The 11,722-nt window shown below is 44.4% G+C and overlaps 1 protein-coding gene across 1 annotated transcript; it reads left to right on the top strand.

The window, feature by feature from the left end:
* Nucleotides 1-3,472: 3,472 nt before the first annotated feature.
* LOC142443583 (placenta-specific gene 8 protein-like) lies at nt 3,473-11,230 on the top strand. The gene is made up of 4 exons (XM_075544903.1): nt 3,473-3,572; nt 5,336-5,460; nt 8,923-9,030; nt 11,074-11,230. Exons 1-3 carry the CDS (start codon nt 3,473-3,475, stop codon nt 9,025-9,027), a joined length of 330 nt encoding a protein of 109 aa, XP_075401018.1. The 3' UTR covers nt 9,028-9,030; nt 11,074-11,230.
* The last annotated feature ends 492 nt before the right edge of the window (nt 11,231-11,722 follow it).

An 11,722-nucleotide genomic window follows, 5' to 3' on the forward strand; every position in this document is an offset into this window, starting at 1 on the left:
TTCCCTGCTGATTTGAATGGGGTTGGGGTGGGATAGGGTGGGGCGGGCATGGGAGTAGGGAGGGCATTCTCATAGCATGGGCTTGTTGGGCCTTCACCAGCTCCTGAGAGGTGGGGTGGGGTGGAGATTCTTGGCACAGAATTGTTTTGATTGAAATTAAATTAAATTAAATACCACCACTTCCTCTGCTAGTTGTACCTGTTCATCTTGGCTGTGCAGATGTCTCTGTGGTTTTGGGTCTTTTGTTTCCAATGGAGATCCCCGCTTATTGAGTTCCTCTCGGCTAGTTTCTTTCACTCGTATTTCTGTAGAAGTGACTCTGACTTTGAATCTGTGTGCAGTGCCAGAATGAAACTAGGCGACTGGATAAAAAGCAGGATGCCTTTCTCTCCTTTCTCTTGTTTTGATTTGGTTCACAGGAGAGTCGGTATCTGGGTGGGTCACAGGGGAGTCGGTATCTGAAAGAGGAGTTGAAACAAATTGATGCAGATTCTAAAGCAATCGCAGGTGGCAACACTCCTACTGTGAACCTTCCACTTCTCTCCTTTCTCCTTTATGAAGTGAGGAGGGCTGGTGGCATACTGGGCTCTGTGCTGGACTGCAAGCCACAAGGTCAGCAGTTTGAAGCCATGGCCACTCCTCAGGAAAAAAAGATGGTGCTTTCTGCTCTAATAGCTGTGAATTTGTTATGGGAACAGACATCCCACCTTTCTCCACAGAAGTGCCTCCTCACCTCACAGGTAGCTATCCAATGCTTAACCCACAGAACCACCGGGACCTCTAGATCCCAAATGTCTGGAGAGGTGCATTTTAACAAGTCCCTTGCATGCTTCTTATTTTTTAAAAATAATATGTGTCTTTAAAAAAAAAGTAAGAGCCCCCAATAAAACATGTTTTTAAAATTTAAAATTATAATATGTCATTCTCATGTATGCTTTAGTTGAGCAAATATGAGTAAGGGGCTTCAATTATGTTATATAGTTATACCACTGTGCTAGGGAAGGAACATCCCAAATTCAGATGTATTTTATAGAGAGCCCTTTCTAAAGCTTTAAACAGGACAAAGGCAAATCATCAGGATAGGGTGACATCAGCATGAGGCCATAATGGGCTGAAGGATTCGCGACTACATTGCAGATGAGAAAGCATAGGAAATAAATCTGTCCTGAAATCATGATTGGTAGCAGACCAATTCACCACCCCCACAAGCAGGACTATGGAAGCAAGAAAGAGACCGTGATGGAGATACATGCACAATTACAGATGAGAAGAGCTTATAGGATTGGTGACAGGGCCCACTGGCCATCTTCGTGCAGCACCGATACCCCAGTTTCCATTAAGGACACGGCAAGACAGATCCCTGGGATGATCAGGAAGGAGTTAGTGGACGCTGATTTTGTGTCAAGACCCAAAATGGAGTGGACTCCCACTGTAAAATGTAACCTTCCACAAACCTGGTTCTGTTTCAGTTCTAATACACCACGGATGTTAACTAACAAATAATATGGTCGTGGGTTTCTAAGTGGCTAAACTAGCTCAGTGGTTTTCTAAGACAGAATGGCTCTGTAGGCCAAAAAAAAAAAGGAAAACATCTGCTACATAGCGTAGCATGTTTTAATTACTATCCCTCCATTGTAACCCAAACACTGTTGTTGTTGCTATTGAGTCTGCTCCAACTCGCAGCGATGTAATACCTAGATATAGAAGCAGTTACAGTAGAAGGAAACCCACCAGACCTGCACCTTCCTCACAATCTTGAGTGCGAGTGAGTCCACGGTTGTCGAGATTGTGTCAGTCCATCTCATTTCGGGCTTGTTCTTATTTGCTGATCCTCTTACTTGACCAAAAGTGATGCCCCTCGCCAGCAGTTGGGCTTTCCCGGTGACTTCTCCAAAATATGACGGCACCCTGGTGGTGTCCTGGTTACACGCTGGGCTGCTTACTGGAAGGTCAGCAGTTTGACATTGCCAGCTGCTCCACGGGAGAAAGATGAGGCTTCCATCGAATTACTGTCGAAAACTTACAGAGACAGTTCTGTCCTGTCCTATAGCGTTACTATGAGTCAGTTTTGCCTCCATGGCAGTACGTTTTCTCTAAAGCAAGTGAGTCAGACTTTTATCATCTAGTTAAGGAGCATTGTGATTGTATTTCCTCCAAGATTAATTTGCTTGTTCTTGGGAGTTCCTGGAATACGCAATGTTCTTCCCAAAGACAGAATCTCCTTTTTTCGGCCCATTAACATTCTGTGATTTCTAAGGCTGTAAATATTTATGAGAGTAGAGAGCCTCATTTCCTGCTAAGCAGCTGGCTGTTTCAAACCACTCGATGGCACCAGGGTACCTTCTGCTAGCCACATTTTCCTCCTAATGAATCAGCCATCTTTGGATCTTAGTTAAGTGTTGTATCTACACCTAGCAGTCTGAAAAAACGAGCCTGGAAGCAATTAGACCTTAATTTAAACTGTGGTGGGAGAGGGAGAAGATGAGAGAGAGCTGCTTCCTTCAGGAGTTCAATGTGGGAATATTATATGTGATGGGTAATATATTTATTTTGTCAACATGGCCAGTAAACACATGTGAGATTAGTTGAAGGGCTGGGAGATAAAAGGCTCAGCGAGCCTCGCCTCTCGCTCTCTTGCTTTTTGATGATCAGACCAGTGTGTGGCTGCCTTGCTTGTTCTGTGTCTCCATTTGCAAGCTACACTACCGGTGGGATGCCTACCCGTGGTCTGTGTCGCTGTAACCTGAGGTTCCTTCAAGACCTGCTTCGCCACACTACTGGAATTTACATCTCTTGAGCTGGGACTGTCGGACCCGGTCATCTGGCTGACCGTTGGTGACCTGCTTGTTGTGGCTGAATAACATGAATTGCTCTACAGAGGACTCCCCGGCGGCCCTCAAGACTTGAAGGACTGCCAGTGTACTAGCTGTCTCACAGAAGTGATTTGCCCTGAACCATTTGTACTGCTTTGTAGATTAATTAACTGTTGTGGTTTTTTGTATCTATGTAAATCTATACAAAATTAGTAGTGTCCTGGTTTTGTTTCCCTAGCGAACCCTGTCTAGCACATTATTCAACGAGCTGGACCTGCCAGCCTCAAATCAGGAGCGTTGTACTGAAATGGCTTCTCAATTGACATTTTGATTACATCAGTGTATCTCACAACTAATAAAAGTCCCTGCACCACCACAACTCTTTAAGTCAATTGGGACGCATAGAAACCCCACAGACCAGAGTCGAACTGCCCCTGCGGGGTTCAGAGACTAACTCTTTATGGGGCAGAAAGCCTTACCTTTCTCCCCGGGAGCAGGTTTCAAACTGCTGACCTCGCAGTTAGCGAATGAGCAAGTAATGCCCCGCACCAGAACTCCCACTATGTAATGAGTATCTACCTTGTACCCACCAACACAGGGAGGTGTCTACTACGTTGTTTATTTTCACAGATAGCAGCCTCCTGAACTCAGCCTCAAAGATGAACCCCATTACGACGCAGCCACGATATGGCGCTGGGAGCATGGCCACCAGCGACTGGCAGACCGGCGTGTTTGACTGCTGCGACGACATGGGGATTTGTAAGTGCACAATGTCACGGGCTCTCCACTGAGTGACTAGGATGCAAATGTCTGATATCATAAAACTGTTTTATCCTTCGATTGCCTTCCATGCTCCATTCTGTAAACCAGATGTCACAGACTGAAAGTTGACTCACAGGTATGGTCTGGGCTGGGGCCTGTACCACCTGCACATATTGATGTTTTCCGAGCTTTACTTTTAAAATCGTAGGAAACCACCAAACATCAAATTTCACACAGAAACCTAGTTTTCTAGTTTCTCTTGAAATTTTAAAAATCCAGGAAAGTTGGGCCCTATTCTCACAGGGCAGAAATCTAGGGAGCGAGATGAGACTCTGCCTGCTCCTGGAAAGCTGACAATCTCAGAAACGCTGCTGACAATCTCTATGATTCGGAATCGACTCAGGGGGAGGGGGTTTGGTTCAGTGAGCCTTTCGCCCATCAGTTAAGTCGCTGCCAACCTGTCTTCCGTATTGATTCCTCTTGTCTGGCCTTGTGGGTGTGATCCTTGTCTTGTCTTTTTTTAAAAATCATTTTATTAGGGGCTCATACAACTCTTTTCCCAATCCACACATACATTATTTGTGTCCAGCACATTCATACATATGTTGCCATCATCATTCTCAAAACACCTGCTTTCTACTTGAGCCCTTGGTATCACCTCCTCATTTTCCCCTCTCTTCCTGCTCCCCCCTCCCCCTCCCCCTTGATAATTTATAAATATTATTTTCTCATATCTTGTGGGTGTGATCCTTTTCTATCTCAATCACCTCCTATTCATTCTGCTTTTGTTTTGACTTCTCTGGTATGGCCATGTTTCTCCAATATGTCTCCTTCCCTCCCCCCCCCCCCCCCCCCGCTTTCTATTTTGTACAGCGCTACTTATTGTATTTTGGGGCATTCAGTGCTATTCTTGTGAGTCTTATGATTGTCCCATTTCAGCAAGTATTGCCCCCCCACCCCCTTCTCTTTACTGACTTTAATTATTATCTTATGCTGCCAACCACACTTCCCATTGGAGCCGAGGAAACACTCTGGGCCTCCTTTGAGGAAGAAGGCCTCTCTCTTTTTCTCTGTTGTAAGATGAAACTTCCCAGTTCACTGGAGAGAACCTTCTACAAAGAACAATCCATGAGAAAGCATGGACTTTCTTACCTGGTACAGCCGTATAAAGCCACCCCCCTAGAACTTCTCAAAATAAACATTGTACTCAGAGCAGATTTGAGCATAGTTTCTGGTTCCTTACGATTTCCTTTGGTTCATGAAAGTACAGCAAACGCTGTAAGTTGATAATGCTGATATGCCTTAACTTCTGCATGCTTCCGTAGTCACAACTTCTGTTTGTGTTGGTGCTCAGAGCTCTGCTCCAAATGGCCACCCAGAAGCTGTTCCTTAGGGCCTTTTAACTTTGACCCTGGTGATTGCCCCTCAGCATTTTCTCACCTAAGAACGCCCATTGCACCACAGACTTCTTAGCTATCTGAACCAACATGCAGTCACGAGCAAGGAAGGAAGATAATTTGCGAATGCTCCAAGGCGGCAAGGCAGGAGGTGTAATAAAATCTGCCTCAGTAATAACAACTCGAAATGTCCTCCTCAGCTCCTAGGTCCTAGGTTCTCTCTAGAAACAAGAGGTTTAGAGCTAGATGACACCACTCTTTCCACAGAGTCCACTAAGAACATTTTCTGTGCATCGTTTTTCACTCTGTGTCCTTTAGCCAAGATGATGGTGACTTACTCATTGTGATGTCGCCTCCGTCCAGGTCTCTGTGGGACTTTCTGTCCACTGTGCCTCTCGTGCCAGATTGCCTCTGACATGGATGAATGCTGCCTGTGTGGAGCAAGTGTCGCCATGAGGACCCTCTACCGGACCCGCTACAACATCCAGGCGAGTCCTCCAGTGTCACTGGGCAGGCGCTAACAGAGAGGCCCTGCGGTCTCTCCCGAATGACTGAATCTTGGTGGGGGCTGGCCTCGCCTTCATCACTTGGCGTTATTGTGCTTAGCTACCTACCTATCTCATTTCTTACGAATGAGTTAAGAGGAAAGACCAGCCTTGAAGTTCCTTCACCACTAGCTCCTTCGGTGTGCGTTTCCAAAATCGTACAGAATCACAATGATAAATATTAAGAAATTACCATGGATTCAATATTGCCAGAGAATTTACGGGCCATATTTCAAAAGTCACCAACCACTTCAATCACGTTCTTCATAGGAAGTAGAAATCAATCTGTGATGACGCATCGCATTAGGTTGCCGTGAACCCTTCGTTCGTGACAATCTGCAGATAGTTTCGCTTGCCTTGTCTTTGACGAGTTGGACATGTTTAGTAGTACAGGTCGATTACCTTGCTGAATGTTGCTCGATGTGGGCTTCTCAAAGGGTTCCTCATGATCACATTTGGGTTTTGCCTTTTTAGGTGGAGACCCCTCAGAAGAGATGCTATTTTCTTTTCAGTACATCCCGTTAGTAGTAATGTCCACTGACCACTTGGTTAAGGTAGTGTTTTCCAGGATTCTCCTGTTATTTTTCGCTTCATAACTAGTATGTATCCTTTGCGGGTTGTTGTGACATGCATGACCCTATGTGACAGAGTAGAACTGCCCCACAGAATGTTCTAGGCTGTAATCTGATAGTATCATGGACTGCTCAAAGAACAAGCAAATCTGTTTTGGAAGAAGTCCAGCCAGATGCTCCTTAGAGTCAAGGATGGTGAGACATTGTCTCACCAACTTTGGACATGTGGTCAGGAGGCGCCAGTCCCTGGAGAAGGACATCACACTTGGTAAAGTGGAGGGGCAGCGAAAGAGAGGAAAGTCCTTGACGAGTTGAATTCAAACAGTGGCTACAACTATGGGCTCAGGCATAGGAACAGCTGTAGGATGGCTCAGGACCAGGCAGTGTTCTGCTCTGTTGGGCACTGGATCATGATGGGTTGGAACGGGCTCAATGGCACCTAACAACCACAACAACAATCTGTATGAAAACAGATCTCCAGATCTTGTCCTGTGGAGCTGCTGCTAGGTTCAAACTGTCCACCAGGGTCTGCTGTTTAGACACAGTGTGTCTCTTCTGACGCCTAACAGACCACTAAGGTGGCTGGTCACTCCAGAGCTGGTTTGTGTCATCCAGGCTCTCTTCTTTGCTTCCCCTTTTCCTATATGATAACTTTCCATAAGGCTGTTCTTCTGCAGCCTCCGTGGCCTTCGTGGGCACGGCTGAGAGAGCAGCCTCTCCCAGGAGGAGTAAGGAAGGAAATGCCAGGCGATGGAACTCCCAAGTGGGCTGGAAAAGTGCTGTCGTGTGTGTGTTCTTATTTTACTACACATAAACCCATCATGGTGTCAGGGTGGTTGTCTTCCCCTTATAGAGACGGAAACCGAGGCTCAACATGGCTGAAGTCACGGAACATGTAAAGACTAGAATTTGGGCTCAAGCACATGCTGACGATCTTCAGGGATCTGAGTTTGGGTTTGGGTTTTCCACTTCACCATCATGCCTTCTTGGGTAGCTATGTATTCAGTCATGTGCCACAACAGCTTGTTCGAAACTTTACTTGTCTGTTGATTCCATGGCTGTGAGACTATTCAAACAGCTTCCAGACAAGGGTGGAATCCCTTTGTTCTGGTCAAATAGCTGCCATTTTTCTATATGCAGGTTCCACATGAGCACAATGAAGTATTCGGGAATTCTCATTCTTGGCGATGTTCTTTGTAAACTAGATCCTTACTGAATAAGAATATTTATTTTTGCTTCCTTGCGGCATGGTATAGGTACTCAACAAGTCTTAATGAAGGTTTAAAGAATTTTTTTTTAATTAATGAGTTAAAAGCTGAAAAGACAGATACTGTCCTGAGTGGCGCAGAGGGCTATCAATTGGGCTGCACACCACAAGGTCGGCAGTTTGAAACTACCAGCTGCTCAGTGGGAGAAAGTCGAGGCTTTCTATTCACAGTCTTAGAAACCCACAGAAGAAGTTCTTCTTTGCCCTACAGCATTGATGTGAGTCGGAATGAGCTTGGTAGCAGTGAGATGAGGAAAGTTGAAAAGGTTTTAGATTTCCTGGCTGGGGAAAGAGAAGGCTAAGAAAGAACTAAACTGTCTTCAAGTTATCTATTCATCCCTCCCTCTGTGGAAGGTTACTCAGATTTTAAACATTATTTGTCTGCTCTTTGTCCTGTATGCTTACTCTGTTTGATGAGATGGGAGGTGGGGTCAGTTCACAATAGCAACTAAAAAAAAATAATAATGAAAAGTAAATCACCCATAATCTTACCACATAGGTTAAGCACTCAGCAGCTGGGTGAAAGGGTCAGAAGACATGCCTGGCAATCTGCTTCCAAAGGGTCACGGCCTTGGGAACCCTATGAGGAGGCCGTTCTAATCTGCACACGGAGGTCACGTTGTTAGATTCAGCCTGAAAGCAACTAACTAGAACCACCCTTGTAAACAGAAGTGACTATAGATTTTACTCTCTATCTGTCTATCCTCTTTCCTTTTCTCCCCCAAACATACTACAAGTTGGAAATTGCATTAAACTCAACATTTGAAAAGGTACATTCTGTAAAGAATTGGTGTCCAAAGTTACTTCAGTCAGCCAAGGGCATAGTCATAGAACTTGATTGCTAGACTAGACCTTCTGCACCTGTGACTCCTGACTACAGTCCTTTCTAGGCCACCTGCCAGAGGGTCATTTGTCACTATATATCGCCCCCCCTCACCTTTCCTTGCTTGCAGAACAAACAGGAGAGCTGTCAATGAAAACAGCTGGAGGGAGAGAGGTGGGACCTGGCCTGGTACTACGTACAAACTATAGAAAAATTGGTGCATTAAACAATTGACTTCAGAAGGAACCAGCCCAGAACAGATGAGAGAGGACAGGGGCTGACTGTCACCTGCAGCTCACTGAGGAGAGTGGAATATTATGCCGAGGGCACTGACTGAAAGGGAAGGACCAAACTCTGGCACTAATTTGTTATACAATCTTACTGGGTCAATTAATTTCTTTAAACCCACTGCCATCAAGCTGAATCTGACCCATAGTGAACATATTAAACCAAATGGAACTGTTCCTTAGGGTTTCCAAGACTGAATCTTCATGAGAGGAGACAGCCTCATCTTTCTCCCCAGGAGTGGCTAGTGGATTTGAACACCTAACCTTTCAGTTAGCAGTTCATTGCTTATCCTACAGTTCCACAGATCATCAGAAAAATGGGAATAATGCCACACAAGTCCCACGATAAGGAAAATACAATCTGCATTTTGAAAGGCTAAGAAAATGAGGCAAACCAAAAGGCTTCTTGTGACATCATTTATTGGCTGCATGTTGAGAAGTGTGTTTATTTAACAGGGATCCATCTGCAATGATTTCATGTGGCTGGGATGTTTCCCTACCTGCACCCTTTGTCAACTCAAGAGAGATATTGAAAAAAGAAAAGCAATGAATAGTTTCTAAAAGGTAAGTTGGGAATTCTTGGCTGATCTATGCATATCAAAACAAGTGCTCAAAGATATCTTTCCCTTCTTCACAATGGGCATCTCTCTGACATAGGAGCGATCCCTTGGAAACAGGGAAGGTGTTTAATTGTCACCCTATCCATTCAGTTGGTAGTCAGCTTCCCAGGAGTTTTACTGAGGCCTGCAGCATGCATGGGTAAAAAGGGCTCTGTGATGTAGCCAGGGGTTTGCCCGCAGTGGAGCAGTCCCGTTCAACTATGCCTACCTTAACTCCACAATGGCTTTAAGATGGTGAAGACATGCGTAGACCAAGACATTCGTTTCCCCAAGCTATATTTGGGGTCCATTGTTACCAGTATTAATTAACTTGCATGTAACACTGCAACTGTGTAACCTAGTTAAATTTTCCTGTCAATGCCACATGAAAATAATAATTCATTGCCTAAAACGGGGGGACTTCGGGTTCTATAAACGTATAGACAATACACTCAGTTTTCTAAAGTCCCCAAAGCCCCATTATGGAGAAAAGTCACTAACTTAAAAAATAATGCCATAGAATTCACATATCATACAATTTATTCAATCAATCATAATAGAACGAGTTGTGCAATTACCAGCACATTCAATTTCAGAACATGTTGTTCATATGCTTGTTGTTGTTAGCTCCCCGTGAAGGTCACTAACTTTTTGATGACGACATAATTGAAATTGAGTGGCAGCTGCTCGCTGACCTAGTTTCCTAAACCCTCCTGACCACGATTTCCTGATTTCCTGTTCCTCTCAGACAAGAGGGCAACTTGGTCCTTGATCTCTCCATCTCTTACTGTCGATTCCTATGGGAGTGTTTCCATACTTAGTTTGCACTTAGAAGAGGCACTCAACCCTCCCCGCACCGCCACCCCAAAAAAAGCAAAAAACAACTAATCGCCATCAAAGGCTATTCTGACTCATGACAGCTCGGTGTGTTCCAGAACCGAACTGAGCTATGTCGGGTTTTTTTGGCTGTATTCTTTAGAATGTCAGGTCACCAGACCTTTCTTACTTGGCACTGATGAGTGGGCTCATTCCACCACCTTCCAATTAGCAGCCAAGCACAAACAATTTGCTTCACCCAGAACTGGTCTTTAAAAAGCCCTATCTCCCCAAATGTCCCGGAGAGTAATTCGAATGATAAAGTCGCCAGTGGGGCTGGTTGACATTGGTTCAATCTCTATGTCACTAAGCTATTTTGCTACATACAACACAAAGCAATGTCCTCTTCGTGGGCCACGTGGGAGTGAGTTCCGTTTCAGTCTCAGGAACAGTCTCCTGGGACTTGTCTTCCAACTGCTTCCAATCGCTTCCTTAAGTGATGACCTTAAGCAGAGTCAAGCTGGTGGTTGTTCTAATCACTCTTTTCCTCCCTCGACTCTGCCTGAGGATCATCTATGGTCCCTCTTCCCCAGTAGAGCTATTTCCTTAAAGGCCAGCGTGGCTGACTGGACACATTTAATAGCAAAATAGCTTCGAGGGAATCAGAATGTGGCAGTTCCCACTGACTTGGCCCTCATATCACTGGGATAGATTGTTTGGTCCTTAGGCTCTGGAGATACTTATGCTAGATGATTCACTGGCACTCAGTAGAAGAAAACTCTGGCAACCCAAAGCGCACTCATTCACCCCGCTGCTTAGTAACTGTGCTGGCACACAGTAGGCACTTAATAGTCCTGAATGAATGTCTGAGCGCAAATGTCAAGGCCATGCAGCACTCCAGAGGATCTACTCCTGGAGATTTATGTGACTCTGAAATAATGGCTATGTCTCTTCTTAATGGTGTCAAGTACTTGGTTATATTTTCCTGTCAACATTATGATTTAAAATAATAATTCCATCTCTAAAGTGGTGGAAAGCTACTGAAAACTATATATATATACACATAGATTTTAAACATGAAGCAATTTGGCATAGGGCAGAGCTGAAATAGCAACTTGGATGTTTGGAAAAGAAGAAGAGAGTATAAATGGTTGTATTAATTTATTCTTTTGTATTCTCATTATTCCTTTAGACCAAATTCATATTCCGGAAAAGAGATTGGAATGGAATCCGCATCTCACCGCGCAGTCCAAGGACAAATTTAAAGCTAATCAAATTACTTCACATGTCTGCTAAAACATTTTTTCTCTTTCCAAATGCTCTGGAAAACAATGCATTTCTGGGCCTTTCTCCACGATGACTTCTCTAACAATTCTTGAGTCTTTAAATAATGATTCATGGAAAGTTACAAAATGCTTCCTTAACAAATAAACCCAAGATTGGCAAAATGTTATGCGTGTTGGGGATGGGTACATGGACATTCTTTAGACTAGTCTACTTTTCCACCTTTATGTATGTTTGAAATTATCTATCACAAAACGTTTTTAAACGCTGCCAACTAAAAAGCTATCTAGGTGTGATGATTCATTAAACTGTCCACACAGAACTCCCAATTGAGGCTCCCAATTATGGAGCTTATCAGGGAAGTTAGCAGGTACAGTACAGGTAGTGAGATAACAGTTGTTCAATAGGAACATATTTTTCTCTGCCATGCCCATGTATTGGCCTCTTTTTGGCTCTCAGCCTGGCCTCTGCCCTGATAGGGCAATGTTACAAAGTTGTGGTTTTTCAGGGCTGCCAATAAAGGCCTCTGTACACATCACCCTGAAGCCATTTGGCTC

This window comes from Tenrec ecaudatus, chromosome 3, assembly GCF_050624435.1.
Source record: "Tenrec ecaudatus isolate mTenEca1 chromosome 3, mTenEca1.hap1, whole genome shotgun sequence".
Classification (NCBI taxonomy): domain Eukaryota; kingdom Metazoa; phylum Chordata; class Mammalia; order Afrosoricida; family Tenrecidae; genus Tenrec; species Tenrec ecaudatus.

Excerpts from the sequence above, each read along its gene's own strand:
- LOC142443583 (XM_075544903.1), top strand. The coding sequence starts at position 3,473 with ATGAACCCCATTACGACGCAGCCACGATATGGCGCTGGGAGCATGGCC. Across the intron at positions 3,573-5,335 it reads CTGCGACGACATGGGGATTT|GTCTCTGTGGGACTTTCTGT; the intron begins GTAAGTGCACAA and ends GCCTCCGTCCAG. Across the intron at positions 5,461-8,922 it reads GGACCCGCTACAACATCCAG|GGATCCATCTGCAATGATTT; the intron begins GCGAGTCCTCCA and ends TTTATTTAACAG.